Here is a 13,746-nt window from a genome sequence, read left to right on the forward strand (position 1 = left end):
AGTAGGATCTGAACTTATCCATGGCAAATACTACCGCCAAGAGTTCCTTTTCCGTTGTGGCATAGTTGAGTTGGGGTCCAGTCAATGTCTTACTTGCGTAGGATATAGCATAGTGTTGCTTATCTCTACATTGACCAAGCACTGCGCCTACGGTGTAGTCACTTGCGTCGCACATGATCTCGAAAGGAAGTTTCCAATCGGGAGGATGTATGATGGGTGCGGATACGAGTGCCTTCTTGAGGGTATAGAAGGCCACGAGGTATTCCTCGTCGAAGTTGAACGGGGTGTCTTTTGCCAACAGATTAGTCAAGGGTCTGGCTATACAGGAGAAGTCCTTAATGAACCTCCTATAGAAACCAGCATGACCCAAGAAACTCCTGACCCCCTTAACATTTGTCGGAGGTGGCAACTGTTCGATAATATCGATCTTTGCCCGATCCACTTCTATCCCTCGCTCAGACACTCTATGTCCGAGAACAATTCCTTCTCTGACCATAAAGTGACACTTCTCCCAGTTGAGAACTAGGTGTGTCTCTTGGCACCTCTTGAGAACCTTTTCCAAGTTCTCAAGGCATTGATCGAAGTTTTTGCCATAGACGGAGAAATCATCCATGAACACTTCCATGATGTGCTCAATCAGGTTTGAGAAGATTGCCATCATGTACCTTTGGAATGATGCTGGTGCGTTGCATAGACCGGAAGACATTCGCCGATAGGCGAACGTACCATAGGGGCAGGTGAAGGTAGTCTTGCTGTGATCATCGGGATAGATAGGGATCTGATGATAACCAGAGTCAAGGTAGCAAAAGTACGAGTGCTTTGCCAACCGTTCAAGCATCTCGTCGATGAAGGGAAGAGGGAAGTGATCTTTCCGGGTTGCCTTGTTAAGAATCCGGTAATCGATACACATTCTCCATCTGGTCACTATCCGTTGAGGTATGAGCTCGTTCCTCTCATTACGGACTACCGTCATACCTCCCTTCTTCGGGACCACTTGAATTGGGCTGACCCACTCACTGTCTTGCACGGGGTATATGATGCCCGCGTGCAGTAACTTGAGTACCTCTTTCTTGACTACCTCCCTCATCGCATCGTTAAGCCGGCGTTGATGTTCTCGTGACAGCTTATGTTCCGGCTCCATTGGAATGCGATGGGTGCATAGGTTGGGGCTGATCCCCTTCAAGTCTTGGAGAGAATATCCGATGATGGACCGATACTTCTCTAAGAATGCAACGAGCCGCCGAGTTTCACTCTCTGTCAGCTTGTCACTGATGACAACTGGCATTGTTCTATTGTCATGGAGGAATGCATACTTCAAACCAGGGGGCATCGGCTTCAGCTCAGGTGGAGGAGGTTGCGGGATCTCCACTCCGTCGAGCTTACTTTTGCCGGCCGGATCTATTTTCTGGGTGAAGTGTGAGACATCTTCCTCAAGAATGTGCTGAGTTAGCTCTTCTTGGCTGATATTCACTGCGTCCTCCAATGGGTCTTGCTCCGGTCTAGCCTCAGCAATGGTGTTGCATGAGCAAACTAGACTGACCGGGACTTTCTCTTTGCCAACCTTGACCTCGAGCGTTGCTCGGTCTCCATTTGGGTTGACATGGGGCTCTATTGGCTGACCAATCAAGGCAAACTCTTCACCTTCTGGGACATCAAAGATGTGGAAGTCCAGGAAAACCTTGTTACGTCCCATTTTCAGGGACATAGCATGGAGAATTCCCTTACTTTCCACGATCTGGCCGTCGATCCACTTCAAGTGCTTACGCGAGAAGGCCAGGGGCTCAGATGAAATGTGATCTGCCAAGGTTTTGGACATCACGTTCACCCCGACCTTCGTGTCGTAAAAAGTTTCTTGTGGTCTAGTGTCCCCAATAGTGCAGAGGAGCACTCTAGGTTTGCAGTAGATCTGAATGATGCTACTGCTAGCCTCAGCTTCCTCTATCCATTCCTTACTTATAATCGTAGAAAGACCCTCTATCTGCGATGAAACTTCGGAAATGAACGCCTCAGATCTTGAGCAAATGCACTTATGTTCCTTCGGCATGCTTGCAGCATTACCGAGTTCCAAGTACTCTTCCTCTGTGAAGAGATCGGGTACGAACATGGGCATATCTTTGATGAAGGGCTCATGATTTGGGGACTTTGGTGGTTCGGTTATTTCCTCTATGTATGGTGGAGGTGGAGAGGATGTGGCTGAGAGGATTCGAAGCTGCTGTGTCTCGCTGGGCTGCTCTATCGGCTCTGGTGGATCGTCATAGATACCGGTGTAGTCAGTGCTATTCAGAATCTTCTCTAGGAGAGTTCTGACTTCAGCTACTGTCCTGTACATGACGGATCCCTCGGAAGCCACGTTCATGAAATGTGCACTTTCCGGTTTAAGTGTTGCATAAGCATTTCCTCTAGCATCTGATGTGGTGGACCAGAGTCTACTAAATGCATGAATCTAGACCAGGCTACTCCAAGTGATTCATCGCCTTGCTCGAATGATATCAGCTGTTTCTGATGGGCGGTCACTTTGGAAATAGGATAGAAGAACAAGCAAAATTCATCCTTCAACTGTATCCAATCTCCTCCGACTCTCTTTGCCGTCCGGTTGTACCAAATCTTGGCTTTCCCCGTCAGAGAGAATGGGAATAGCTTCCACCGTAAGGTGTTTTGGGACATACCAGGTATAATCAAAAGAGAGCAATTCTCTTCGAAGATTTGCAAGTGAGCATAAGGACACTCGTCCTTCTTTCCAGAGAAGGACTGTGCGCGAACCATGGCTACAAGACTGGGACGGATCTCGTAACCATTGGATAAAATGGGGTGGTAAGATGGTGGCGGTTCCAAATACTCACGAGATGGAACTGTCAGATAACAAGGAGAAAACTCCATGTGGATGGATGGAAAGTCGTACGGCTGATTAGCCCTAAGCCTAGTGTTGCTACTGTTCCCCGGCAACAGCGCCAGAAAGCTTGTTGGCACTCCTTAGCCTAACGAATTACTCCGCAAGCGCACAGAGACTGATTGTAGCTTTTACCAGGGAGTATACCTGGGATATCGAATCCAAGGAACGGTAAGGCTTCGACCAAACTTAGAGATCCTCAATCGGACACTACCAGCGAGAAGAAGATAAACGGGAAGAGGGCCTAACTTCAGATAACCAACTACTCTGACTAGTTGACGGGCTAACTACTGACTTGATCTGCTACGGTGGCTGGAAGAGAAAGGACTTTAGAAAGGGATGAGAGGGGAGTCCAACGGCAACCTGCACTACTGCTATGAAAATACCCGAACGTGGTGGACTACAAAGGACGGATAGGGCTATCACCACCTACCGACTACCACAACGGTTCCGTGAGGTGGAACATAACCTGAGATAACTACCAAGCCTGGGCACCACGCCCACAGCTCTCGAGCTACTTGCTCCTACCGTGTACTTAGATAGAAAGCAACCTCAAATAAGCAGAACTTGCTACTTACGCAGACTCAGGACCCCGCAGATCAAAGTAAGCACTTAACTAGTAACTAAGATAGAAAGTAAAGGTAGCGAGAAACTGAAGTCGGGACAAGGAACTTACTCAAGTATATTCCCCCGAGGTGGATACAAAAGTAGAGTAAGACCGAGAGAACTCGAGTCCGCTCCTTTCAGCTCGGCTTTCACCAGAGCACTCACCTCACTCTCTTCCTACTCAACACAAGAGTGTACAAAAGACTCTCTTCTCTATGGAATGGTGTGTGTTACAAGAGGGGTATGGTGCTCTATTTATACTATTCTGAAGTCGGTACTGGGCTGAGCGTCAGTTGCACGTAGGTAAGTTCGTTGAGCTTGTCTTCCACGCCAAGGGAGAGCAGTAGAGGCTGCCAGGTGGGGCTGGCCGGCCTTCCCTAGGCCGGCCGGCCTGGGGATGTGGCCACATGGCCACCGCCTTTGAGTGGATGCTCTGGATCTTCTCTCGGAGTCGGTGGAGGTTGCGTAGCTCCAACGGTGACAGTTAGGGGCCGGCCGGCCTCTCCTAGGCCGGCCGGCCTGGCTCAAGCTCGGCTCAGGCTCATGTTGCACTGACACGTTGTTCCCATGGCCCACTCTGCTTCACAAGTTGAATTGGGCTCTGGTTCTTCGGGCTGTCACTGGATTTGACCTCAACTCTACTTGGTTCAAGCCTTTCGGCCTTATCTTGTGAAATTTGCCAAACCCACATTGGTGTGACTTGATCTTGGGCTCAAGTCACACTCCACGAAGTTGCATGATGAGGTGCTGCAGGGGTAGGCCGGCCGGCCTGGGGTTCACCCCTTTTTGGCTCAATTTTGCACATGTTGATCCTGGATTCAAACAATCACCAAAACTTGTGGAACTTGTTAATGTTAGTGAAAATTAAAGCAATATGGTTCCAAAAGCATGAAATCCGAGGAATGTTGGCGGTAAAAATCATCGAAATCGACCGCCAACATATACTCATTTGGAGTCCAACACAATTGGATTTTTCATTTTATAATTTTTCTGTGATTTATTATGATTTTTTGTAACTGTTTTAAGAGGTAATCTGACCGGTTTTGGAAAGTTTAAGGGGTCATATAGACCGTTTCATATGTTGGGGGATTATGTAGTCCACCTCCCATAGATGAGGGGTGATATATACTTTTTCCTTTTTCTTATGCTAGCTGACCTGATTCTATTGATTTCTGACATTGTCTTTAACTTTTTCTCATGCAGTAGCATGTGGAGTTGGCATGCGCAGTGGAGGCATCTCTTCATGGCGTGTTGATGTGCACCAGGAGGCTGCAGTTCATGTGGCCTTGTCCACCAAAATAGTATCTACATATTGCAATGCTATCTATATTATGTAATCTAAACCTAAAACGATCATTTGTTTATTGGCATGGCTACAGTATGACCGTGTGTTATCTACCTGGCAATCTAGTATATTTGCCTATGTCGTATTGCTTGCATTGTGGAACATATGCTGTGGCACTTTGAGCTATTTTTTGTGGCGTGTTTGCATGGTGGAACAGATACGGCAGTAGGAAGGCTACGGGAGAGTTTGTCACATATAACCAATGTATGTTTCTGATCTATGAATGAGGTCATTAAATTTTTCTTCCTATACAAACTAGTGTAGAAACTATGTATTGGAGCACCCGTTTCTAAGGATAGTGCCTTGATGAGGTGGCATCTATGGAAACTACCATCTAGTTTGGTTGGGACTGCCCTACACATACAAACAGACTCATGTAATTAAAGATGAATGGGAAATGCATTAACGACGAAACCTTTGACCCAGCTCCGGGTCCAAACATGCATGCACCGGTCTGGGGCGAGGGACTTTTCCTTTCTTAATCTAATGATTATGCATTTAATTGCATCTTGTCTTGCATGCCAATTAGATCCTCCAAGATTCAATAGTCCACTAACTTAATGCATGAAGAATAGCTGTAACTTAGTTTCACCCTTCCGTTCTGCAAAACATGTCTTGTTCCGTAAACATGTCTAAAAATGCCGGATGGACGTGTGTCCTTATGCTCTATATTATTCTTGTGCACCTAAAGCCTACAGTCCCAAACAACATTTACGGTTACAAGTTTACAACAAGGGCAGCAGTGTAATTTACTAATGAAACGACTATTGCTCGAGTCACAAGACCCTTGATGAAGCTAGTTTGATGTTCCAATCTGCCGTAAGTCTCCCAATATCAATGCTCCAATCATCAAGCTAGCTAAGCAATAAGCACTGTCATCATGTATCTGCCATTGATTTGTACCGAACTTGTACTAATAAACCTCAGCCTCAAATGCTAATCCCAGTATGAGATCATTTGTCATAGTTTGTCCGAGGCTTAGCAATCCGTGGGGAACTATTGTTTCCCAGTACAGCCATATCCCATAAAATGGCATGAAAGACGACTCTGAAGTTCAAACCAATAGATACTCCATGCATGCAGGCAATGGATCCTAACTAATATCTCATCTGATGGACATTGCAAGGGATGGCAACGGCAGCTTAAGACAACAAGGTAGACGAAGCTATGTCAAACGTGACAGACGTTCCTTTTCATTGCTGAGGAAACCATAGACCTGCTTCAAGTTTCCTCTAGATGGCCGTGCATTTACTGCAAATTTGCAAATGAATACCAGCCTCTTCCTCATCTCCAACTTTGTGATGTCTCTTTTCATGAAAGAATTGCCACAGTCAAAGCAACCTTGCAAGAAACAATTATTATTTCACATTGTAGCCATGCTTGACATACTAAATTGCATAAGCAGTAATTAATAATTTCATGCAAGAATGCAAATTAACAAGAGACTAAAGTCTCTGTTGTACCATTTTTGCAAGAGAAGCAAAATCATATCTGCTGTAATCTTCGTACTCGTGATTACACTTACCGTTATCGTCAAACAACAATGTCACTATTGCCAATGCCACACAAATACTTATATCTTCTCCTAAAGGAAATCAAAACATCAAATTAGGGCTCAATTAACTGCAGAATGTAATGCAAGAATGCATATGGTGTTCTGATTCGTAATGCAAGAAAGGCAGATGAAACAACTGTCTTTTTTTTTTTTACCATTTTGACAGCATACTAGTATTTTTCTCCCAGCAAGCAAATTCCTCTTAGCAAAGTCAATTGCCTTTGAAAGGTTTTTCATCAATGAAAATCGGTCATCCTTTGAGCCCTACCATCATTACCAGAATGAAACAAACAAATCTTAGAAATTCTTATTCTTATATAAAGGAAAAACACATATAATTTATAGAATGGTGTGGTTACCACAATAGATAGCTCAAGGTAAGAATTTTCTGATGAATTAGAAGGTAACTTTGACGTGCTGTCACAGTTCAGTATGCAGTCCACGCCAACTAAGGCATCTGCAACTAAACAAAAGTGCATAACGAAATAAGTAACATAAAGAGTGTGAGGAATAAAATATCAAGGATTCTAAGTGCAACCAAACAAAAGTACTTAGCTTAGAAGAATTGCAAATAAAAATATGAACCTCTATATTAGCAGCATGGTACAAGACAAATATTTGATAACAAAAATGCCATAAGGAAACTTGCAAGAGTCCAATTAATCAGTATACCTTGGAGAGTAGATGATACTGCAAGGTTTGATGTTCCAATCCAGAAGAGAAGATGACCATTACTGGAACATTGTGCATCTGTTGCACTGGTACAGGGGTCCAAGTTCATAGGCCACATAGTGCTTGTACGATCATCATTACATTTGATATCATCATAGCCCTTTAGAGGCTTAGCTGTAATTTGAGGAGAATGTTCACCTCTCTGTGCACGATAAACCCTATCCTTTTCAACAATATCTGCAACTAACTGGTTGCAATGATCTGGTCCAGCATCAAGAAGGTCATATGAATGTTTCCAGAATAAGGTAGGGGTTAGACCACGTGCCCAACTCTCTTCATCATCTCCTGCTCCGGGGATATATTGCCAGCTGAATTCTGAAGACATCCTTTGCGTAGCAACTGCATCCAATGCCGATGCAGAAATTAGTATGATAGGAGTGAAATCCCATGACTCAATCTCAGGCACTTCATTTAACCATATGCGTGTCCTTTGTGATATCCATAGAGGACGTAGTGGCTTTTGCAAATTTATTGCAAGTGAATGAATGTCTGCACCACATGATTCAAATTGATCTGTCCATTCCTCAATGCGCCCCTCTATAGCATTTTTCTCAGTGCCTAGAACCCATACAGGAAGATGCACTGAGCTATCCCAGTTAGATGAACAAGAGTTGTTTTTGGTATCTCCATTCAGCATAGTAGATGACTAACAGAAAAAAAGGGCGAAAATCTTATTACAATATGTAAACATACAGATCATATAATTCTTATTTCAGACAAACAATGATTAAGAGCAACAGACCTAGATGAGAAAATAGGCAATTTGGCCGAGAAATCGGATAGTCCAAGCATCGAACTGCTAGAAATATACTATGATTTTAAGCTCAAACAATGGTATTGCTCTTTATTATTAATAATGTAAAACACACGCTGAATTAGTGAGCTACCATTCCTTATATATCAAATCTTCTAGAGTGATCATTTCCTCCTGAAGTTAAGCGTAACCTAATAAGGATAGTAAACACAGACTTGTTCACTGCACAGAACTATAGGAGGGTATAAAATAAGAAGCAATACACCAACCACTTCACAATTCACTTCACCACCCAGTCCACCTTTGTGGATAGCCCGCAGCCGATGCCTCTCGATTGCTCGGTTCAGGACACAGCACCAAATAGGTATGGTCTTTGACATACTATCAGGGAATCGTTTCCCTCTCCTTGTTGAATCAACTATTATGCACCCTCCTCTGTTCCCTGCTCAAAGGAAAAAAGAAAATGGGGTCAATTCAAGCCACCCCTCAGAAGATTAGGTCTTCTGCATTCTCTAGTATCATATTCATCATCCACAACAAATTCTACATGACCATCAGAATCTCAATTCAATATTTGAATATCTTAAAGATGGAAATTTTTACTTCACTTCACCTCCCAAGCTTGCAAGATTTGAGCATGGAGAAACAAATGAAGAAAACTTCGTCCTCTTTTTTGGACAGAAAAAGGGATTACAATGCTAAACCCTAAATTCTGGTTCAGATTCCTGAAAATGCCTGATAGGCATGCTAAACCGTCGAATCCTAGGTTGGTATATAATTTACCATACTTCAAATGAATTTATTATAGTGAATTTTTTGTCCTAATTTCAATGTTAAATTCACCATAATTTATCATAGTGAATTTGAAAATTTCCCCTATTGTCCTTTTTCAATCACCAAAAAGGAAAAAGTTCCCCGACTGGCACATCGATTTGTGAAACCATACCAATATTTTCCACCAGAGGGTAGTAAGAACCACCAAACCGACCTAAAGATAGGAATTTAGACGCCCGCCGTGATCAATTGATACGCGATTACGCGAAGAACAAGACGAGAGAGGAAGTGTACCGGCGAGTAGAGCGAGGTGGAGGTTGAGGCGTGCGGTCGAGAAAGACCAGTTCCCGGCGTGGCCGTCGGTGGACTTGAAGTAGCAGGTGGCGGCGAAGGCCCGGGGCGGCGCGTACCAGAGGCCGCATCGGAGGTTGGCCACCAGCGGCAGCGCCGGCCACAGCGCCGCGACCTCCGCCACGAAGGCCGCGTCCTCCGCCACGCTACGCAGCGCGTTGTACAGCGTGCTCGCCCGCCTCTTGATGCTCCGCGCCGCCTTGTAGATGCTCAGCGTCGCCGATGGCTCGGCCGCGGGCTCCGGCGACGGCGCCGCCATGGAGAGAGAGATGCGAGCTGCAGTTTGCGAACCAAACTCCGGAACAACTGCCAACAAGGATGGGCCAGGATTTCAGTTAAAATTAGGAGTCCATTAATCCACGCGAATAGGCCGGGATTTCGGCCCATTACACAGGGCCTAGAAAGAGAATAGAGCTTCGTCCATCCATAGCGTATTTTGTTTTGGAACAAAGTCAAACTGTGCATATTTTAGCGAAAAATTAGTCAATTTATGACCCCCACAAAAATTAGTAAATTTATGTGTGTATTTAGTGTGGAAAATTTACAAAAACTATTTTCATATTCAAATTATTTTAAGATGATGTTGATTTTGTCGCGAATGGCAATGCAATGCAAGAGGAATCAACACTCAAATATATAATTTTTGAATATTTTTGTGTTTCAAAATATGCCTGACATTCATGTACGGAAGGAAAACCTCGAGATGTAACTTATAAATCATTATTGATGATCTCCGGCTAACATTTTCTATATCAATTACGGATCTTTAAAAATGGCAGGTGCTATCCATGACTCCAGAAAGTTTTTTTTTCTTTGAAAGGTTACTACCAGAAAGTGCCAATAACGTTTTTATTCTTGCTGCAGCTAATTGTTTTCAGCAGGAAGCGACAAGCAGCCTCACACTGCCATGTGGACCAATAACATCTTTGGGACTCCCTGAAGGTTACAGTCTATCTATCTATACTATAAAGATCGAAAACAATTGAAAATGTTTCTCACCCAAACTGGGTCCGTCGTACCCCTCACGCCGGACTCATCTGTCAGGGTCAAGTGAGATGTGAGGGGGTGGAGACCTGTAGAAACCGCGAGTTGAAACGTGTTTCTATCAAAATCTAATTAATTTTTTCACCGCTTACCCACCCGTCCTCTATTTGACTCTTTCCGTCTGTTCTCACTCGAACTTAGGACTCTCCTCGATCAAACCGACCCGCACCAGGACTCTCTCTGCCATGAGGGCCTGTACGCCATGGTAGGAGGCAGATCCCAGTGGCCAATACCAAGTGCGAAGGCTGCGGCAAGCAGCACAATGCTCGGAAAGCGGCAGGTGGCGAGCGGCTGGTAGCGCGGCGCGTGGAGCTGGCGAGCAATGGTCAAACGTGCGCGGAGGTGAGCACATGCAGCGACGGGCAAGCGAGAGCGGCGCTGAGGGCCAGCGAGGGGCGAGCATTGCAAGCGCGCAGTGCAAAAGGGCTGGTGCACGCTGGATGATGGCTGTAGAAGTAGAAGCAGAAGCAAGCTGCGGCAACGGCAGCCGTGCAGAGGCTAGCAGACACGCCAAGAAAATTACTACACACGCCCACAAAAAATACTTTTTTTGTCTTTTGCATCAAACTCAGATGGTGGTGAAACCAGGAAGACTGAGAGTGGATCCAAGCTGCGTGTGCTTGGGAGGGCAGTAGATGTTCCTATACACATACACTAGATCTTTCTAAATTATTTCTTCTTGCACAATGTGGTTGATTCTCTCAATAAACTATAAATAAATTAAATCTAATTAGTTTCTTAAATTACACACCCCCACCAGGGTTCACATTCCCGGGGGTACTGTAGCGAAAACCGTTTATTTTAAAAAAAAATTGACTTTTGTATTTTTAAATTTTGAACCGAAAAATATTAAAAACCGGACCGGTTTTCACCTCCCGGTCATCACCGGGAACGGGAAATTTTCCCGGTTTTCGGCCTTCCCGGACCGGGAAGTTGAATCCTGACCCCCACATTGGATCCGTCAGTCAGTCGCACCCCATCTCAATCTCCAAACGGATCTCGTCAAGCTCTCCTCGGCCATGGAGAAGCTCTCTTGCAGGTTATATCATCACACTACGAACACAGTCCGCTAGCCTCGTTGTTTTCCTCGAGGAGCTCCGTGAAGAAGACTATCACACCATGCTTGATTTCATGTTAAGCCGTCGAACACATGCTGTTGTTGACGGCGCAAGGCAGTGTTGTAAAATACAATAAACATACAATATAAGTTTAAAATATTTTCTAAATTTTCTAAATACGTGCGTGCCGCACGTACATTTTACTAGTTTGGTGAAATCATCGAACACAATTGTTGGTTAAAAGGATGGCGTCCCCCCTTTCCTTTGGGCTTTGGCTATGACAATTTGAACTCTCACCTATTTCCTTTTGTCACATCTATATGAATTCAAGCACACAGCTGAGAATGACACATTGTGGCTAAGGACACAGCTGAGAATGTTCCCCTGATATTGTCCACATGCTTGTCGAAGTTCAACGGACCTTTTAGACATTGACCATCAACCTTCTTCTTTCATTCATTCATTCTTTCTTTCTTTCTTCCGTTTGGGTTGTTGTAGAATAGTTGAGCAGAAACTACCAATGTTTTCTTCTACAACTTAACTAAGATTTTTTTTTGCTTTGGGCACATTTTTGTCATATACTCACAAAAGATAAACTTGAATAATTTGGCTCTCTTATGGGTTAAAATTCGGAAAGATCTGACCCACACATCAGTAAAACATTTACATATATTTTATAAACAGCAAACACAGTCCTAAAATCCGTCCGGCCATTAGCTGGAGCTGTATTATCTTCTCACTTCGTATGCATAATAAATCTATAAATTAATTTTTCACGAAGCAATTGTAGGAATATGATAAACTGTGTTCCATGCACCGTTAGTTGGATTGGAAAAGAACTAGTACCACCGATACTCAATAAAATACGCCCGATATTTTTTTCTCTAGAAAGTGGAGGCATCTCTCGCCTTCAGAAAGTCCACACAACCATTTTCCTTGTAAGACATTTTAGTTTGGTCCAATACGTGTCACTGACGGGTGGGCCTAAAGCAAATATAATGAGAATTGAGCAACAACACTATCAGGTAACTAAACGGACTTTGAGTACAATGTAACCCAAATGAACTTGAATTAGTTGAATGTAATGATAACGTGAAAACATAACAAAATCTGTGTAGAAGAAAACCAATCAACAAAAAAAAAATCAGCCAGAATCCGTATGGGATCTTTAACGGTGGCAATACATGAACATATTTTCTAAGAAATGCAACAGGTAAAAATATCTGCAACAAAACACATCCAATGGAATGGACAATCTCTAAGGTTGTGCTTATTGCTTTTAATCAATAGTCCGGATGAATAATCCGTGGTAATATGGTGTCGGGTACCATGATTAGGAGCACCCTAATCAGGGGACCCAATCGCCCTTAAAACGCAAAACACATATTAGGCAAACGGGCCCACGAAGACCAACAGTCTTCTTCCAATCCGAAGGAAAGGAAAGGACTCAAAGAAGCCCAATCCACGGCCCAAGTACATAGTGCGGCCCGTCCGAGCCCCCTCAAACCCGCGGGGCAATCTCCGCCTCACTCGAGGGCTCCCCGCCGAGACCCTCGACAGCACCCCACGTCTCCGCCTCGCTCGAGGGTAGCGAGCCTACCCCCGAGAAAGCGGATCGACTCCGCCTCGCTCGAGGCCACCCCTCGGCGGAAAGGACAAACCGACATCCGCTCACCCGCCCGTCGTACGGAGGCATTAAATGCTAACAACTCTGCCGCAGCGCCCGGGTCAGATGGCGTCAGGCCACCACTCCGCACAATGGCTGTGACCTGGGTCCTATCCACCAACTCCGGTCACTCCTCAGCCATCCCCGGCGCTGTGGCGCCACTGTAGGAACCTGCGATACTGTGCGAGACGTGCTCGGCGCTGCACCAGCCACTGTGCTGCCAACTCCCCGTCCTTCCCTCGTACTTTTCCCTCCGTGGAACCCTCGAACGGCATGGGCACGACCCTCGGGCGCGGCCCGAACCTTGACCCGATCAAGACCCCCGCCTGCAGGACCCTCGGAACGCCGCCACGCCGAACGCAAGGGACGGTACCCTCTACAGGAGCCACTACGCCGCCCGCTGGAGCTGCCAAGATGCCGGCACGATCTCCGCAAGACCAAGGACGACGCCCAGGACGACCGCCACGCCTGGCGCCTCACTCTCCGGTGCGGCATAGTGTACTTTCTACAGTAGACGACCACTACACGCCATTTGGGGAGGAACCACGACTTCTCCCCCTCCCATACATGTACACTGCCCCTCCTTGTGTCTATAAAAGGAGGAGGCAGGCACCCACTCGTCTGAGGGCATTCACACACACGCAACTCGCATAACACATACCCTCTCTCTTGAGCTCCGATATTGGCACTTGCCTCAATCACCTCCTCTAGCAGGGACTTGGGAGCTATCCTCCCTCTCTCGCCTAGCTTGTACCCCCTACTACAGGCACTCCCGGTGCGAAATAGTACAGTGCACTCGCACAACCTTGCTGGACGTATGGCCCCGCGGCCGGAACCAGGATAAACTCGTGCGTTCCTGTGTTACCTTTCGCATCAACCATCCATGGTGGGAGATCACGCAGCATCTTACTAGTTGGTGCCGGACCGCCGGGTCAGGACAACGACAGTTGGCGCGCCAGGTAGGGGAAGCGCTG

General features: G+C 45.6%; 1 protein-coding gene across 2 annotated transcripts; it reads right to left on the reverse strand.

The window, feature by feature from the left end:
* Positions 1 to 5,391: 5,391 nt before the first annotated feature.
* LOC120670308 (tRNA A64-2'-O-ribosylphosphate transferase-like) lies at positions 5,392 to 9,313 on the reverse strand. Of its 2 annotated transcripts, none has more exons than XM_039950394.1 (7): positions 8,948 to 9,313; positions 8,149 to 8,321; positions 7,066 to 7,771; positions 6,753 to 6,850; positions 6,549 to 6,657; positions 6,364 to 6,423; positions 5,392 to 6,179 (listed from the first exon to the last, which is right to left on the reverse strand). In XM_039950394.1, exons 1-7 carry the CDS (start codon positions 9,261 to 9,263, stop codon positions 6,004 to 6,006), a joined length of 1,638 nt encoding a protein of 545 aa, XP_039806328.1. In that variant the 5' UTR covers positions 9,264 to 9,313; the 3' UTR covers positions 5,392 to 6,003. The 2 variants fall into 2 exon arrangements, with proteins under 2 accessions (XP_039806328.1, XP_039806327.1); XM_039950393.1 differs by having other exon boundaries at positions 6,753 to 6,856.
* Between the last annotated feature and the right edge of the window lie 4,433 nt (positions 9,314 to 13,746).

The sequence above is a fragment of the Panicum virgatum genome, chromosome 4N, assembly GCF_016808335.1.
Source record: "Panicum virgatum strain AP13 chromosome 4N, P.virgatum_v5, whole genome shotgun sequence".
Classification (NCBI taxonomy): domain Eukaryota; kingdom Viridiplantae; phylum Streptophyta; class Magnoliopsida; order Poales; family Poaceae; genus Panicum; species Panicum virgatum.

Coding starts and splice junctions, on each gene's coding strand:
- LOC120670308 (XM_039950393.1), bottom strand. CDS start 9,263: ATGGCGGCGCCGTCGCCGGAGCCCGCGGCCGAGCCATCGGCGACGCTG. Junction 6,658..6,752: donor ACCTTGAGCTATCTATTGTG/GTAACCACACCA, acceptor TAATGATGGTAG/GGCTCAAAGGATGACCGATT. Junction 6,180..6,363: donor ATTGTTGTTTGACGATAACG/GTAAGTGTAATC, acceptor GTTTCTTGCAAG/GTTGCTTTGACTGTGGCAAT.